The 17,990-nt window shown below is 41.8% G+C and overlaps 1 protein-coding gene across 7 annotated transcripts in view; it reads left to right on the top strand.

The window, feature by feature from the left end:
- The window catches only part of TBC1D4 (TBC1 domain family member 4), a 111,150-nt gene extending 106,120 nt beyond the window's left edge, over positions 1–5,030 (top strand). For all 7 annotated transcript variants that reach the window (XM_059839148.1, XM_059839147.1, XM_059839150.1 and 4 more), the window contains 2 exons: positions 1,008–1,184; positions 2,787–5,030. In XM_059839148.1, coding sequence (XP_059695131.1) covers positions 1,008–1,184; positions 2,787–3,014 — 405 coding nt within the window. In that variant the 3' untranslated portion in view covers positions 3,015–5,030. The remainder of the gene's footprint in view (positions 1–1,007; positions 1,185–2,786) is intronic.
- The last annotated feature ends 12,960 nt before the right edge of the window (positions 5,031–17,990 follow it).

The following is a 17,990-nucleotide window of genomic DNA, read 5'->3' as shown; positions in this document are numbered from 1 at the left end:
TGCTGAGCAGCCTTCCACATCTGCATCCACTGCCTGTATGCTGTGCTGCTACCTAGCCTGGCTGCAGGGGCAGTTGTTTGGCTCAGTCTTATAGCTTCCAGGACCATCTCCTTATAGTGGGTAATGAAAGAAAAATGTAGACATTATGCAGATCTATAGTGCACAGATGATTGATCAGGTTGCTATGTAGAGGAAAATGGTACTTACCGAGCTTGAACATGACATAATTTAAAGTTTTATCTCATTTAAATACAATAGAACTGTGAAAGTAATACAGAACTTGTTTTGTCAGGTAATCTTGTGTGTGTCTTCTGTTGGTGGAATGTTTGTGGTCTCTAGGATAAGGAACAGAAAACTGATGTCGCTGTAGACATCCTTCCAATCCTAGTCTAAAATCTTTGGGAATTTTCTGAAGCTGAGAGGCTGTGACTAGACTTGTAAACACATCAGGGTCATATGTCCCATCACTGTTAGAAGCTCAGTTCTGTGGTCTTCACAATGCTTTGTCCCTAATGTATCCCAATAAGAAAGTAGTGTGCCATCATGCAGGGATAGAAAACAAGGAAACTACAACCATGAAGAATGTTTTTACAGAAGTCTGTAATTGAGCTCTTGGAGTCAAGGGATCCAGTTTTGAAGGCAGAGATCTGATGAATCCCAGATTTAAAAATTTTGTCTTGAATTTCTTAATATTCCTGAGCAATAGTCAATAAAACTTTGTCATATTATAAAATTCTCAGATTGAATAAGACTTTTCTGCTGATGCATCTCATAGTAAGAGATTGTATTTGATAATTGTGAAAGGCAGGATACAATTTATTTTGAAGTCTATGATTTATTATGGCTACAACTCTTTTATAATGCTCTTACTGTAGGCATCCCCTTAAAATACTTTTTTGAAGGGAACAGGAAAAGCATTAATCAAGAAGAGTTGACTCTTAGTCAAACATTCACATGGAATAAGTCCTCCCTATTGTAATAAAAAATGGTCTTTTCTCTCATGGCAGGTGTTTGAGATGGATATTTCAAAACAGCTCCATGCCTATGAAGTAGAATACCACGTTCTTCAGGATGAACTGCAGGAAAATGTGAGTCCCTGTGAGGAAGGTGAACCTCTGGAGAAGCTGGAGAGGGCAAACAATCATCTGAAGAGGCAAAACATGGATTTGTTGGAGAAGCTGCAGGTAAACAACTTAGGCTAGGAACTCATGCTGAAGTCATTTCTGTGATTCAGCCACTAGAAGAAAAAGTATTGTTTTAAGTGTATGTGAGAAGTCTTCTTACTGCAAGACCTTGTCTAGTTGAGCAGTTCTCTTAATTACAGTGACTCACTTCTTCTAGGCATACTTCTAACTCCTTTGTCATTCCTTGGACTTCTCCTTCTTGATTTAGACTTCTTTTTTCCCCACAATCTCTCTACACTTATCTGCCATAAAATCTTGGCAAAATTTGTCTGTCTTACTGAAAAGTGAGTTCTCTGTCCCTTCATCTCTCTGCTTCCCTGTTGGAAAGGTTTAAGAAATAATCCATAGTGCAGCAGACTTGTTTGGTCCAGGCCTTTGTAGGCAGTGTTGTTTTGTTTCCTTCTGCTGAAACTCATAGTCTTACTTCTGGAAGCTGGTCTCTCCTAGCAGACCTGATTGCATCTGAAAGTCCACCAGACTTTGCCTGGTGAAGTTGTGCTTTAAAAAAGCCCTTCCTCCTTCACTATTTACTCTTTGTCTCGTAGCTTGGCCAAGACTTGTTTCTGTTGCAATATGTTGTATTGTCTTGCATTTTCTTGAAAGATAAAAGATTTTTTTCATCATCAGGCTATTTCTTGTTATATTTGTTAACTTGAACAAGCATTGCGAGAGCTCAGAAAGCACTCTTAGCTTCTGAAATGGGAAAATGGAAGGAAAAAAGGGAAGATCAAGTCCTCATTATTTCTGTGTTTACAGGCTAAGGGTGCTCTGCTCTTTTGATACTGAAAACAGGAATCACTTGAACTTTTTACTATTACTGATTTTTCTTTCTTATTTTTCTTTATTTATTTACTGCAGCTGTGGCTTTTAGCTCTGTTCTGAAAATGCACCAAAGGCATAGAATAATTGAGTGGCTGATTTGAAAGGCTCTACCAAAGCTTTTCTGCTCTTACAGAGTGCCTTACAATAATGCATCTTTCTCAGTGCTTAACCTCTTCACCTCTTTGTTTGCATAACTTCTTCATTCCTCTGCTTATACCCTTTCCTAGGAGCAGTCAGAATTCTTCCAGCTCCCACAAAGGGAACTGGTGCTGCTGTGGTCCAGGGTTTCCTTGACTAGTCAGAGGAAGCTGTACGTTTTTAATTGAAGAACAGGGAACACAGTCTGCTTCTAGACTTATTGTTGAGTTTCTCCTTCCCTCCAGGCTCTTCATCCTTCTAACTTACTTTATCACAGAGGGTTCCCCTTGTTCCATCACTGTCAGAGAGGACATGTCTTCCAGTGCTACTTCAGCTGCTGATTTCCTTTTTCTCCCTCCAGCTCCAGTTCCTTGTTACTCTCAGCTGTCACTTGCTTGCTGCAATTTGTATGTCTTCTTCCCTCTGTAAAGCTTTGAGAAATTCTTCAGATTGATCTGGTCACTATGAGGAGATTTTGTGTATGATACACAGTATGCATTCCTTGTATTGCCTGCCTACACAGATGTCTTTTAGAAGCAGCTATGTAAAAACATCATAATTTTAATATTATGATACTATACAATAATATTAAAAGAAAACTATTCAGAATGTATCAATTTATGATAATGTTATTGTTTGTAGGTTGCTCACACTAAAATTCAGAGTCTGGAAGCCAGCCTGGAGACTGTTTTGACACGAGAGAACAAAATGAAGACTGCAATTCAGTCCCTGGAACAGGAAAAGATAACATATCAAAAGACTCTTGAGCAGATAGTGAAGTATTTGCCAGCAGAAGTGTTGTCTGACTGTGAACTGCTCCTGAAGGAAGTGAACTACAACCCAAATAATAAAATATGGAGTAAGCCATAAACCAAGGTTTTCTAGGCAGCATTTCTTCAAACACAAAAAGGGAATGAAAAAATGAGTATGCTGCTTTCAATAGCTACTTAGCAATAGGCAATGGTATTACCCAAAAATAGTGCTGGGACACTCATAGCTACAGATGGGCCTTCAAGTGTCAGAATGCAGATTCAGGCTATTAACTTTTTTATGATTATGTAAATAAACCACAAGGGGGAAATAAAGGATTCTCACATGTAATTATGATGAGTAGATGTATATTTAGAGATGACCTAAATGAAAGGAGAAATTGGAGTAGACAAAGATAGCGGTGATCTGCAAATTCACTTTGGATGTGCTTGTTTTGTAGTGAAATGAGGATAGTGTGTCTTTATATATATGTATATTGAATATGTTGAATAATACTTGAAGAAAAAAGAAAAGAGAATGTAATTTTCCCTCCAAAGAGCAGCATGTTTCACATCTTCTGTGGAAAACCTGTGTGAACTCATGCGTGCCTCTCTTTTAATTCTACTGACATTGTGAGCACAGACCAATAAGCAGAAACAGTACCATGACATGGTTTGCACAGAAGGAGCTGTAGTGCCACCCGCTGCCTGGGCTGCAGCAGTCAGCAGCACAATTCCACCTGCATGTTGGAACTGGAAACAAGCAAGCATCGCATCATAGCTGCCCTCCATAACCCAGAGCTAAGGAATAGGTGTCTGCAAAGGCAAGAGCTAGCAGTGACTGCCACTTCCTTCCTGGCCTGTTTGCTTCCACCTGTCCTGGGCTTGATGGTGATGAGGAGAGAAAGAAAGCACAACAGTGGGATGGGATTTATCCTGATGTTAATTTTCCACCAGAGACTTGCCTGTTATAAGAGTTAGGTGTGTCAGGGGCTCTCATTTAACCAAAGAAATGCTGCAAGAAGCCTTGTCTAATTGTATTGGGATGCAGAAAGCTGTTTTAAATTTTGTTTGAGAAGAAAATGGAGGTAGGTTGCAGGAAGTTAGGTGTGAGTGCACAAGAGAGGACCAAGCAAGTCTCAGATATAATGTACCTTTCAGTTTTCACATATACAGTGGCTATACATTTCGAAGGGGATCCTGAAGTACAGGCACAGTTTTAATAACACTTTCCAGGCTATTCCTGTTTTAATACTTCTTTGTGGTCTTTTTTAAAACAAAAGTCATGAATTTGTGTGTTCTGGACAAAAGGTGGGATAAACTCTGATCATTTCAAGGGAGAAATTATGTTTGTAGAGGTATAAAAAGTTGCATATAGATTTGGAAATGTTTTTGAGTGGAATTTTTGAGAAAGCTTAGACAAATGTGTAATAGACAAGTATTTTGGAGTGCATGTCTGAACCCTTAATTGCATTTTACAGTGGCTCATGTTATCTCTTTCTGTTTATACTGTATTTCAGAAAGCACTTATTCTTTTCAGTAAGAAAACCAGTTAAGCAAAGTGCCAAATACAGCAGTGGCTTTTCACATCAGATTGTCCAATTTAGAAAGCAAGGACTGAATATCACTGCTTTCTAAGTGTTATGCTTTATGTTATCATAAAAGTGAGAAACAGCAATGCTTACTTGCTGCACACTGCTGTGGAACTCAGGGGCTTCGTCTCTCCTGGGTTTTTTGTTGTTGTTTTTTTACTTCCATGATGTTTTATTTGATTAAAGATACTGATTTACTTAAGAGTCTCTCTTTTTACATTTGGGGTGAAAGGTCTTAACACTGTGTATAAAATTATGTGGAATCTGTCTAGATATTTCAAGAATGTTGTATTGTACTAGATGAGGAAATACCAAGTGAAAGAGCAGTTCTTTGCAATTTGGTTCAGAGTGAGTTTTAGCTGATGTGTACATAGAAATCTAATCCCAGGAACTGCAGCAGCATCTGTTACAAAGAACCAAGATTATTCAGATACATCTTTTTTTTAAAGATGCACTGAATGAGCTTTATCCTCTGTTTCACTTTAAAATTTTTTCATGTAATGCCTGGAGAAATTCCAATAAATGTCATTGCTGCGTTTCCCATAGCCTCTGGCTAGTTTTATTTTTCTACACTTCAAGTACCAATCTCATTCTCAATAGTATCGTTCACATGAAATATGAACAGGATCTGACTTTAGTTTCTAGTTGTGGGGAAGAAAACCTGCAGGATTTGTAAAAGTACACACAGTACAAGGATAAGCATTCTTCTTGGGGAGAATAATCTTACATTGTTCTTAACTGAAGATGAAATTTTTACAGGTATTTTTTCCTGTGGCACTTCAGTCAGTATATATGCATGTTGGGAATAGTAATTGGATGAACTTTGTGTGTCTAGCTTTGAAGGGGGAGGAGAGTGAAACAACACATGGGAATAAGCTACAGAAGTAGAACCACAGTGGGGTAAGTGCCTCATGGCATCAGGACACTTCTGATAATGTTTGTGTGCTGAACCCAAGAGTGCCTCGTAACTGGGCATCTCTAGGCCATGGAGCTTGAAGTCTGCACTCAAGCAGGTATCCTCCAGGCCATCTTCTGGTGAGTAACTAGCAGGATTATCTAGAAGTCTGAACTGGATGTGTTTGGTATAGATAGCTTTATAATTGTTTTATGCAGCTGTGAGGAGGGAGGTCTTTAGGTGCAGTGGGCCAGAGGCAGAGTTGCAGAGATAATTCCTTGGGAGAAGGGGCATTTCCTAGGATCAGAAAAATTGTTTTTCTATTTCTAGTCTTGTTTTTCTGATGGGAAAAATGTTTTCAGAACAAAGGTATTGTTTTCTCCGAGCTAAGCACAACAGAGCTCTCAGTTTTTGCTCTCAGCTTCTTGAGAACTAACTCTTGAGGGAAAAGTATCTGCTGTTTACAGAAACAGGTGACTCAGACTGCTTTCTGCTGGTAGAGGGCTTTTTTTCGAAGTCTGGGAACACATATGTCCTTCTAGCTTGCAAACTGGCTGGTAGGTGAAGAGTACCACTTGGCAGGAGTGGAGCTGAAATAAGTCAGTCAGGTAAGCAGGGCTAATGTAGGACACTCTGGTATTCACTTCTTTTATGGATGGAAAACCTGGCCAGAAAGTTGTTTGTCGGGGTTTTTTTCTTCTCCTATTTCTCTCCTTAAAAAAGGAATGTTTATTTAAGGTGCCTGAAAGTTGCATTTGTTCACTTTAATTAAAAAAAAAAACCCATTGGATTTTACAGAAAATCAGCCTTACTTGAAATCACAAATCTAATTAATCTTAAGTGGTTTGATTGTGGCCTCTTCAACACAACACTTCTTAGCTCAGTATCAATACAAGAAAGCCAAACAATTTGTAACACACAAAAGAATTTCAGGAGTTTATCCAAGAATTTGATATTACTACTGTGATCCAGGGGGTCTGCATCTGGACACTTAATCTAAACCTGAAACCATGTAGGTATTAGTGTGAATAGCCTTTTCTGGGCTGAGGTGAATAACCCCAGGCAGTGTTAACAGTGGTTGTCCAGTCAGTCTTTGTAGTCATAGATGGGTGTTGACAGGCATGTGCAGGCTGTAACATGTCAGGATTTATGCCAGGCTATACCATCCTTTAGAAGAATTGTAATTGATTCTGTATTTCTGTGCTTCATCTTTTACTGTCAGTGTTAGCTCTTGAATTTAATCTATACTTCACCTTCCTCAGTCTTTCTAGTGACTAGAAAAAACAAAATTTAACGCTCTTTTCAAAAAAAGACATACCCAATGTTTAGCTATATCCTTGCTGCAGTGTGCAAGAGAGAGTTTATATGCCTAAAGTTTAACATGTTAGCTCACTGTCTGAAAGTGTTGAACTAATCAGTAACACCAAAAAGCTGGGCAGTGAAGCAAAGATTGTGGTGTGCCTTGAGCAGCTGACGGGGTGTGTGCTGACTGGCTTGCAGTGTAATAGAACCTGCCCAGATTGGCACTTGGTCTGTTTGGTTTTACTTTAATGTTGACCTTAACTGTGGACCAAAGGAAGGAGCTGGCAGTGCTCCTTTACCAAATGTTCTGCTGGTGTTTTCTTTGAGTTGAGAAGTCTTCCAGTCCTTAACTGTTCTCTTCAGAGCTCTTGCTCAGCAAGAGTGTGTGTGCTGAGAGATGACAAAAGGGCCATACATCATTTCTTGCTGGAACTAGCTGGGGGAAAGTGTTCCATGCCTGATGCACCCCAGAGCATGGTTGCCCCTTTTGCTGTCATGGCTACTGCTGGCTCAAATTGAACCTGCCATCAAACCTGTAGATCACTTTCTGCATGACTGCTCTGCAGCTCTCATCCCCCAGTTTGTACATATGAGCAGAACTGCCCCATCCTGGGCAGACAATATAGCACTTGCTCTTGTTGGATTTCATTCAGTCAGTGATTGCCCAGCTCTGTGGTCTATCCAGATGTCCCTTTACCCTCGAAGAAGCCCACAGCTCCTCCTAGTTTGATACCAGCAGCAGACATGGGGAGTGGAGATACCCTGGGGGACAGTGTGAGGTGCAGATCTAGGCTGGCTGGAGCCCAGAACCAGCCACAGTGACACCATAGTGACACCGTAGTGACACCAAAGCCTGGCTTGCCAAACACCCAGAAGCAGCCTGTGGAGGCTCTGGGCAGGCTGGCCATCACTCCATGCTGCATGTTTGGGCTCCTTGGGCTCCTTGCTGCAGGTGCCTGTGCTCTGTGTGCCCAATTGTCCCGTGCAATCTGTGCTCCTGAATGTTGTCTTCCAGTTTGGTGTTACGTGCTGGGACAGCCCTGGCATGCAAACCAAACTGCAGAAAGCAGGATGAGGGGGAAATGTCCTTTGAAATGCCCACCTGATTCTAATTCAAACTGCTGCTGTGGGCAGGCCCCAGTGCCAGTCAGGACTCCTTTGGTACTGCTCCCGCAGGATACAGGACTAGCTCTGTGTGGAGCTGCTGGGCTGCCTGCATTATCCTCTGCAGTAAGGGGTGGGGGTTTCCCCCCCCCCCCTCAGTGCTACAAAAGAAGATATGCCTTCATTTTTTTTTTTTTTTTAATTATCAATCTCCTGAAGTTGAAGTTCTGGAAGAAATCATAGTTATTAGATTTGTGCTTGACTGTTGCCCACGAGGTGTCACTGTTGGTTTTGTACATGCAGCCCGTGGGTGTGGGCAGTTTGGTGGCTGCTGCAGCTCTTACTTTAGAGAGGAGTATGAACTTGGCCCTCTGTCTGATGAAGCATGAATCTCTATTTGCATGCTGTTTGTAATAAAGTGTGATGTTTGTGGTCAAAGACGTTTCTATAATGAGAGGGCCTAATAAATTACATATAGGGCTTTCTCAGAAATTAATGTCTTGCAGTGTTTCATCTTCGCTCCTGTGTAAGAGGATTATGGAAGTGCTTCACCCTTAAACAGGCATATATTGTTCCCATCAATCTGATCCCAGGTATCTCCTTTTGCACTGTTCTGTCTGAGCGGAATTTGTGTTTCTTGAAAGCAGCATCGAGTTGATCTGGTCTAACTGCTGTCTGATTTCACACTTAACCTGTTTTTGTCTTTTTAAAACAAGACTTCCTTGCAATAAGCTTCCCCATATCTACTAAATCTTGGCTAATCAGTTCTTTTTTCCTGATTTTCTTTTAATTAATTTTTAGTGGTCAAAAGGAAGATGGGGGATTTACTCCTAATTTTCCTAGATCTACAGAGAAAACACGATTTGCTGCTTCCATTTTCCAGTTAACACATTTTGCCTCCAATGGCATTGCTTTCATAGTGAGCGCTGTGCTCACCCTGAAATGTGAGGACATGTTCAGATAATGTGATGTTCCAACCCCCCAGACACAGCTGTTCCCAAGAGCATCTGGACACCAAGCACAAGTCTTGTTTACCTCCCAGCCAGAGCCCCATGTTCAAGCCGTGCTCAGGTAATTATGGCATCAGCAATTCCCTGGGGAGCACTGGGCACAAGCAAAAAAGACCACAGCTCTTCTACGATGCGTTTGCTTTTCTAAAAGCACCAAATTATAGATGGGCCTAATGGGTTGAAGGTGCTTAAAGCAGGGCCAGTGCACTTCATGTGCAATATACCATCATTTGAAAAGCTATCACGTTGTGGAAACATCATTCAAGTGCTAATTTAAATAATACTAACATCTGAAACGAAGGCATGTTCTGACATTTATAGGTTTAATGTCTATTTCTGCACTCTACCAAAATAGATGGGCTGTGGGTGGTTCTATGATTATTGCTGTGCATTAGCAAGACAAAAATCGTGTAGGCAGCTGCTATTATGCCTGAGTAAATATAGATGAGGGAGAATCTATAGAGTAATTTTTTGATGTCACATGTTTATTTAAGATATAATTAGGAACAGCATTAACTTCAGCAGTGCTTAAGGCTTTGGAGAGGGAGAGAGTATGTTAAAAATTCAGTGACCAATATGCCTCCATACTGCATAGCCTGGGGTCCTGGTGGCAGGCATGGGGTTACACAGTTCTGGGAACAGTGATTCCCTGCAACCCTTTGCCTGCTGAGCACTATGGATGCCACCATCCATAGTGTGTGCACAGCAGCAAACCAGCTATTGAGGCTGGATGCACTGCCAAGCCATCATCCTGACCAAAGTGTGTGACCTTTGTGTCCTCTTTTGTTGTGGTGATCCTGAAAACTTCTGAGGGCTTTGATAGGCTGAAATGGGTATTTTTGCACTGTCTTTTGGAATTGCATGTTGTGGAAGGAGGAATAGTAGCAGTTCTTTTGAAAGAACATAATTTTATCATGTTTTGCCCTAGACAGGCAAAAGCTATATCATTCCTAGTTTAAATGGGAAGGGAAACAAGGAATGCTGAGCTCACAGTGGCATCACTGCTTTTAGTAGTTTATATCCTTGGCAGGAGGACAGGATCTTTTTTTCCCTTTGGGCCAGCTGGCCTCCACTTGAGTAGCCACCGTAGTCCTGTTTGCATTCTTCACAAAGGGTGACACTTCTGACCATTTCCTTGACTTGTGATTGATGTTCTTACCAACCTCAACCTGCTGGAAAAACATAGCATCTAAGCTCTTGTGTTTTCCTAAAAATTGTATTTACTATCATCTCAATGGACAGTAACATTGCTTTCTATCTTTTGTGAAGAGGCAGAGAGCCTTGTCTGGCTGTTCCTTGGGGTTAGTTTGCATGCTCCTGCAGAAATTGTGCATAAGCAATGCTGGAGGATGTTTCATTAAAAGGTCCAGGGTTTGGATCTTGGTAACACCCCTAGTAAACGAAGGTGTGGGGCTTTTTATTTCTAGCTGTCTCTCAGTGGAAGACAGTCTGATGCAGTTAAACAGCCCTGGAGGAAACTTCAGCTGAGGGGGCTGGAGATGTGTAAAGTGGTTGTGTGTGGGAGGGCAGGAAGAAATGGAATTAAGGTAGGAAATCATAAAGGAGATGTGACAAACACTTATCCTTTTATAGCAGGTTGTTTATACCAAAGCTCATGATACCATGCCAGTTTTTGAGGAATTCTGGCCTCTTGACATTTGTCCTACTTACCCCTTACAAAATGTTTATATTTTTCCTAGCACCACCTGAAATGATCATAGCATCCTAGAGAGCCAAAGCACTCAAATGGTGCAAAGCTGCTAAGAGAAGAACCCTTCATTCAGGAACTATATTTATTTGTGATGGAACAGAGCCTAGAGAGATGCTACAGCACAAATCTTGTAAGATGGCAAAAGATGCCCACTGTCCCAAAAATTTACCATTAAATCAAAGAGGTGGGAAGAGCAGCATCAGCCCAGAGTAATTATGGTCAGTTTGGGCAGATGTACAACTGTATTGTAAGTGCCTGTAGAGGTGGGATGATTTGATTAACCTTCATCAAGCTTTCTGGGCAACAGTGACTTTTTAGAGATACCTCCAAAGAGTAAAACTTACTCATCTAATTTTGATGTCCACCTTATTCTGTCTATGAAGAGTCCTAAAATATTTACTCCTTCCTTCTCCCCCCTCCACTGCAAATACCAGCAAGAAAAGTATAGGTGCAGCACCTCTTTTCAGGCCCTCTATATAACAGCCTAATGGTTAGCATAATTGTTAAGGAAACAAAAAGTGTGATTTCTGGTCAAAAATGCATCTTGGAAAAAATTCCAGCATGCAAATGTAACATGGACAGCTTCCACAGCCTCTTTGTTTTTTCTTATACTTAAGAGAGTCAAATAATGAGCAGGACTGAACCCTCAAAGGATCTCAAGTACTGACCCTCCTACACCCCTGCCCCCGCAATTTATGACATGCTTTGAGGAAAATTATAATGAGCATGCTATTCAGCAAACCATGAGCCCTCAGGCTATCGAGGCTGCAGCAGATCCTCTGCCCCTTTGAGTGTGCTCCCTCCCCTGTGTGAGCTTCAGTCCTCATAGGACTTTCCAGCCCATTCTTGCTCCCAGACTCCAAAGTTGGGATCTCTAGTCACCACGTTGGGGAGGGCAGGCAAATGAGAAGAAGGAAGTGTGATGCTGTCACTGTCTCTCCACACATGCCAAAAGTGCTGCTCTTCAACTGCAACGTCACCTGAACTAGTAGTTTCGGGGGCAGGGGGTTTAGTAGTGTTTTTATTTTCTTCCTTTTCATTCCCCTCATCTCAGGGGAGTCTGAGTCTGAAGAAAGTCTCAGTGTAAAGCTCTGAACACAGAAATAAACTGTAGTCCATCCTGTGTGCAATAGGAAAATGTAAAGCAACAAAACTTTGCCTGGAGCTGGAGTGAAAGGTGAAGGAGGATTTGCTGCTGCCTGGGGCTGCAGGGAAAGGTGAAGGAGAAGGATTTGCTCCTGCTGCTACCTCAAGGAGATAGAGCATACTGGAGTTTAGGGCCTGCTTCCATGTATCTGTCATAAAATAAATGTAAGCTCTATCACCATCCGTAGTGTGTGCACAGCAGCAAACCACTTCAGACACAGCTAAAAGTGTAATGGCCCAGAGGCAGGGAAGGAAAAGGAGAAACAGAAGAGAAGGAGGGAACATATACTGCAGGAGAGGACAAGGGCTGGGACTGCATTAGGCATGTGAGGAGAAGCCCATGCCACTTTTCTTTGCCTGCTGGAGGTGCCTGTCCCCATAAGGTCTGGAGTCACAATCCGGGTTGGGATATCTTGCTAGAGCTCTGCCAGCAACCCTCTCCAAGCTGTAAGCATGTCAAGATATAATGTTTACTGCCCTTCCACAGTAAGGATGTAGGGAGGAGACAGCACCTACTAACAAAACCCTTTGTAGCCCTAAAGCACATTACTGATGGCACCCACAATCATTGCTCCCCACAAACGGGCTTCCTTTCCCACAGGAAACAAGTCACACATGGAGTTTTGCCATAAACACAAAGTCACTGTAACACTGAAGTGGGTAAAACATTTTCCTCTTCCCAAAGAGCAGGTTCAGTAAGTTCACTTAAAACTTCTGAAATCATGAAAAGGAAGAGGTGAGCTTCTGAACAAAGATCCAGTGCACAAAATCTCTGCATCTCTTTAGCTTGGCCTCTGACCTGCAGGTGAAGAGGAACCCTTGTTTTCAGAAAAATCCAAATGCCAAGTCAGGCAGTTAGAACACACAACCTTCTTGGCATTAGCTTTTTCATAACCCTCCAAATGTAACAGCACCCTTATGGTCTGATTGTTGAACTTTTATTTTTTCTTTAATGTCAAAATATACATTGGTCCGTGCATGTAAATGATAAACATAATTTCATTACAGAGGAATCAAGGATGTGTAGCATATTTCTTTGATTTTGCAGGGCAAATAAATCCTGTGTACTGAGAGTAGCTTCCTTTAGTCATCCTTTTACAGAAGCTTTTATTACTCCCTTTGCCTTCACATGAAAAGCCACACATAGTCATGGCTATTAAACCATGTAGGATTAACTGAGCTTGCAAAGGTTTGGGAGGTTGAGCTTTCTGCAAAGTCTGCTACCTAAGTATTTAAGCACTCTTCTCATTTACATAATCTAATTGTTACATTCATTGAAACATATTCTCTCCTCCAAATCCTACATCTGATCTCCACTAGGTAAATGTCAGAGCAATTAGATAGAACTGCATTTGCTATAGATGGAGGAAAAAAGAAGATCACCAGTTTCTCAGCAGGGTTTGCAGCCCTTTAACCACAGTGCAGAGCTGATGTGATCACCAGTCCTACCCCCTTATTCGGCTTTGCCCCTAGCAGCCATGGGGATAAAGAAATGTCAGTAAAAGTAACTGTTTCACTCCATTTTTTCCTGACCACAACCTGCACTAAAAGCTTTATTTTCTCTGCGCTCTGCATGCTGGAGGGTAAGGCAGAAGGAAGCCAGGTAGCTCGCAGAGGGCAAGGTTCACCACAGCTGTGGCAGGGAGAGATAGAGGAGCAGGGCATCAGGCTGACAGAGATGAGCCAGGCAACTGAGATGTGATGCAAACTTCAGAGAAGACAAGCCCATGTCGATGTGCCCTCCCTGTCTGCCTCCTAGCCCGTGCTCCTTCTGCGGCTGCCCTGAAACCTGAAGTGAAGGGGCAGGTGTGGGTGGTGGTGGAGCTGCAGCAGAGCAAGCTCCATGGAGGAGTGTGGGCAGCAAAGGCAAAGGGGGCTCTTTAGGGCTTGAGGAACACTCCTCAACTTTCCTCTGCTCTTTCACCAGCTCTTTGCAGCCCTCTGATGATGGCTGAGATAGGGCTGTGAAGCAGGAATGTGGCTCTAAGGAAAAGGAGCATAGGTACTGAGGGCTCAGGGAGAAGCCTTAGGGAGGGCACTTATCAATATGGGAAGCAGGCAGGAGGCAGCTGGGAGCATTAAGCTTTGAGAGAGGAGAACAAACTTTCTTTAAGAAAATGGGTGGGAGAGGCAAGAAACAGAATTGAGGGAGCATATATGTGGGTTGTGGAAGACATATCAAACAGGACATCAGTGTTTCCCAGATGAAGGTTGTGCAATGCCCTTACTGGAGTGTGGAGTTCAACAGGCTGTACTACTAATAAAAATAAATAAAAAGGGAAAAAAAAATTAAAAATATGGTCATATCTGATAGCCATTAGTAGTCTTGCACTATGGAGTACTTGATGATGGCGATAACATCTTGTATTCTTTTTGTAAAACCCTTGACTGTGAGAGAACTTGATAGGAAACAGTCAAAACTGTTGCTCTTAATTTCTCTATCACCCAAATAGAAAAATAATGCCAAAATCGAAAAACAAACCAATAATAATAACACACCCCCCCAAACAAAACAAAAAACCAAAACCAACAAAACAAAAAAATATCCCCAGAATTTTATTCATTCCTCTAACAAAGAGAGTTACATGTACTTGCTGCTAGGTTCTTGGAGACTGAAAAGACTAATGAATCCAAACCCCAGGCTTTGTACATTTGTAAATTTGTACAATACACACAATAAATAAAATGTTATAGAAAATTTTGGTTAATCTATGAAGATTAAATTAACCACAGGGCTGCTGGCTGTAGTGCCTAATTTTTATCACCTTGATTTCCAGATAAATACTTTCCAGGAACTCCTGCTGACTGGAGTTACCCACACAACCTGGGGTTTGCCCTGTGTAGTCATGAGCTGTTGCTTCAATACTGCCACTGAGGTTTTCCTTAGAAACTGATGACTGGGAGCTAATGTTAATGGAAAATCATTTTAGAGTATTAAGCCATGACTCGACTTTCTTAAATCCAAAGGAGATTTGGTGTATGTGAAGAATGATTGCTGCTAAGAGCAGGACTGAAAGGGAAGTACTGTATTAAATATATGCTTCATAAAATGCTTAATAGAATATATGCTTATTAAAGTAGATAGTGGAAGAGAATAGTCTCACCTGAAATACTTAGGCAGGACTAGAAATCTTGGCTGTGTCTTGGATGTCCTTCACTGCTGCAAAGAGAAAGTCTCATCTCAAAGGAGGTGGGTTAGAGGACAGTTTTTGTCCTTATTTACCCCACACTGTTTAGGCACTTATTTGAGTATTTCTATGCACTCTCTGCAGGAGGGGAAAAGTGGGAGAGCTCCAGAGGTTAATCTTGGCTTTATGTTATCTTTCAACCTCTCTTGTTTCACTAACTTTTGAAGAAATGTTCAATTAATTGGGTGTGCCTCACTCAGTTGGGTAAATCTAGGCGTAAACTATGGGATTTCCCTGTTGTTGAACTGGTGCAATTGTGCCATGCTGAACTCTTTGTGGTTTTGGGAGTCCCTCTCAGAACCTTGGTGGTTGTGATGGAGGTCTCTGTGTCAGAGGCCTTCTGGAGCTCTTGGCTCTCCTCAGTTCTCCCTGCCAATGGTGGTTTTTAGTTCTGAGTGGTTTTACACTACCCAGCGAAAAGTAAGAGATCTCACCAAAACTCTTAGATTTCCAAATGAAAGGATGTAAGTACGAAAAGTATTAACAAAATCCTGCTCACCAGGGTTAAATCTCTCCTGCTGTCAAGAAATTTCCCTGAATAGCAGAACTTACCTGTGCTGTTCGACACAGCTGGAAACAACAGGGTAAATATTGCATAAGGATGAATTCCAATATGTTACGCAGATCTTTTGAAAGGTATCTGTTCTATTAGTACTGGTGATTTAAACAACAAGCTTTTCCTCTGGATCCTGAAAACAGCATAGCAAAAATAAAATTTGTTTTAATTTTTTTTTTCTTGTATGTGTGTGTGTAACTTCAATCATATTTCTGTATTTCAGGGCTGGAATATAATCATAAAAGTTAACACAGCTCTTCAGATTGTTCTTCTTTCTGTAAGCATGGCTTCATAATGGAGATTTAGTGGGCTGTAAACAGGATGTCATATGGTGCTCTCTGTCAAAAATTAATGATGGCAATGAAGATTAAATTATTCTTCCGTGAAAATACAGCACATATGCAGGGAGATGTTTGCAAGCAGGCTTAAAATAGTCCATTCCCTGAGGACAGCCTGGGAGTTTACTGGCTGCTCCCTGTTCCTTGTGAAAATCTGGGTCTACCACAAAGAGGAGCTGTGTTTAATTCCTGCAAAACGCTGGGACACAAAGGGAGGCTTTTGTTTCCCTGCCTTCCAGGTGGAAGCTGTAGTCTGTGGAGCCTGGATAATCTGATACTCAGCTACCTGCAGTGTGCTCCCAGGGCTCCAATTTTCTCTGCTGGCCTCCATTCGCTGCCCTCCCTTGTCAGAGCTCAGAGCATTTCAGTCTGTGAAGGATTCATTGTGAATCTGACTCTGCATGTTGAGGTGGGTGGAGAGAGGGGGAGAAGGGATTTTCCACAAATGGGATCCAAAAACCTGCAGCATATCTGTATGAAAAAGGCTTCCATTCCATCATCTGCTCCTGATTTTTTTTCCCCTAGATGCAGCACGAATATGTCAGTGGGAGAAGAAAATATTACATTTCCTGAGACAGGTTTGTCCTGATGCTGGCTAGCATGGATAGCTTGATGTGCCAAGCAAAGCTGTTTCCTGTGAGGCATGGTTTTCTGTAAATGCAGCTCTCAGGAAGCCTGTGGGGCTGCTTTCTATTTCATTTGTTGGCAGTAGATGGCTGTCTGCCTCTGCAGAGCCTCAGACCAAGCCAGAGTATTCCCCAGGCTGCCTGCTTCTGCAGACTCCCTGAACCTGTTTTCCATATTACCACTCAGTAAAGATGTAAATATTAAGCAGAAAATTTCATGCCTTCCACAAGGGCACAGCTTTCTCAGTGAATTCATTCCTGGTACTGGGGAGAAAATTAGGAAACTACATCTTGGAGAGAAGACGTCATTGTGACCTTTCATTCCCTTGTGAAAAAACTACTACCAATATTTCAGCTCAATGATCTTTGTATTCTCACAGCTTCAGCATTTACTAGTGAAAATCCTGGAATTTGTCAGGTTTGGGGATTTTTACATTTTTGAATGTTTTGGTTTTTTCTTCGCCTTGTGAGCTGCCTTGATTTTTTTATTCCCACCATTTATATCCTATGTGTCTTCTTATGTGAATCCCCTTGTGAGTAGATCTTTATAGCTGTATAATCCTTTGAGCCACCTAGCCCGGGGAAAACACATCTTTCCCCCTTGTTTTTGAAGCCAGTTGTCTGTGTTCACGTATGCTTAGAATTTATGAGCTGATAAAAGTGAAAGAGGGGGAAATAAGGTGATTATGGTACTGACTCCATCCCCTGGCACAGGGAACACAGTTTTTTGTGGCAGGAAGCAACTCATTTCAAACAGGTACTGTGCTGGACCTTTGACACATATGGATGGGTAAACTGAGTCACACCCCACATTTCAACTCTCCCTTGAAGTTTTGTCACCACAGCAAGCGAAAATATATCTGATATGCAAAAACTGACCAGTCCCATCTCTGCTCCGTCAACTGTTTACATATTTCATGGGGAAAATTACTCTCTTTACAGACTTAGTCTCTCAGTCAAAAATAATCTCAGTCTCTCAGTCTCAGTCTCTCAGTAAGCAGTGAATATTGTTGCTGTTGCTCAGGAACTAGCTGAACATAAATTATTCTGGTAAACCAACCAGCATGCAAGCAACAAGCATGTCTTTCTGATTTGACCTATTAGAGATTGTCAGCACTGGCTCCTGTTTTGGGGCAGAGGCAACTTTTTGTTCCATAGGCAAGGGAACCTGGCAGGGCTTCTCAGTTTTGCCTCTCAAGTGGGGAGATGTGTGGCACTTTTGATGTCGCTGTTCTTTTATATGGGGAGTCGTGTCTTTAATGAGATTTTTTTCTTCTCAGAAAAGTAGTAGATTTTACTTGCTATGCTAAGATGTGATCCTTGGCTCTTCCAGTTGTTTTGGGGAAACCTGGTAACTGGGATGTAGCCACCTAGTAGGGATTGTCGAGAAGACAGGGTGAGAGCAGAATAACCCCCTGTGCCTCTGTGACCATTGCCCAATGCACTGTGTACTCCTGTGCCATGTGATGGGCAGCTGCCTGCACCCATTTTCAATCTCCATCATATATACACTTTCACATTTTCCTATTCTGGTTACTCTGTTGGGATCTCTGCCATGGTTCCAAAGCCTGCATTTTGCATCTCTGGATTTAGCACAGCAGGTTTTATTGTACCCTGTGAGCTGTATAA

Source organism: Haemorhous mexicanus, chromosome 2, assembly GCF_027477595.1.
Source record: "Haemorhous mexicanus isolate bHaeMex1 chromosome 2, bHaeMex1.pri, whole genome shotgun sequence".
In the NCBI taxonomy this organism is placed as follows: domain Eukaryota; kingdom Metazoa; phylum Chordata; class Aves; order Passeriformes; family Fringillidae; genus Haemorhous; species Haemorhous mexicanus.
The sequence above is the reverse complement of the archived record's forward strand: the minus strand, read 5'-3'. Positions and strand labels throughout refer to the sequence as shown.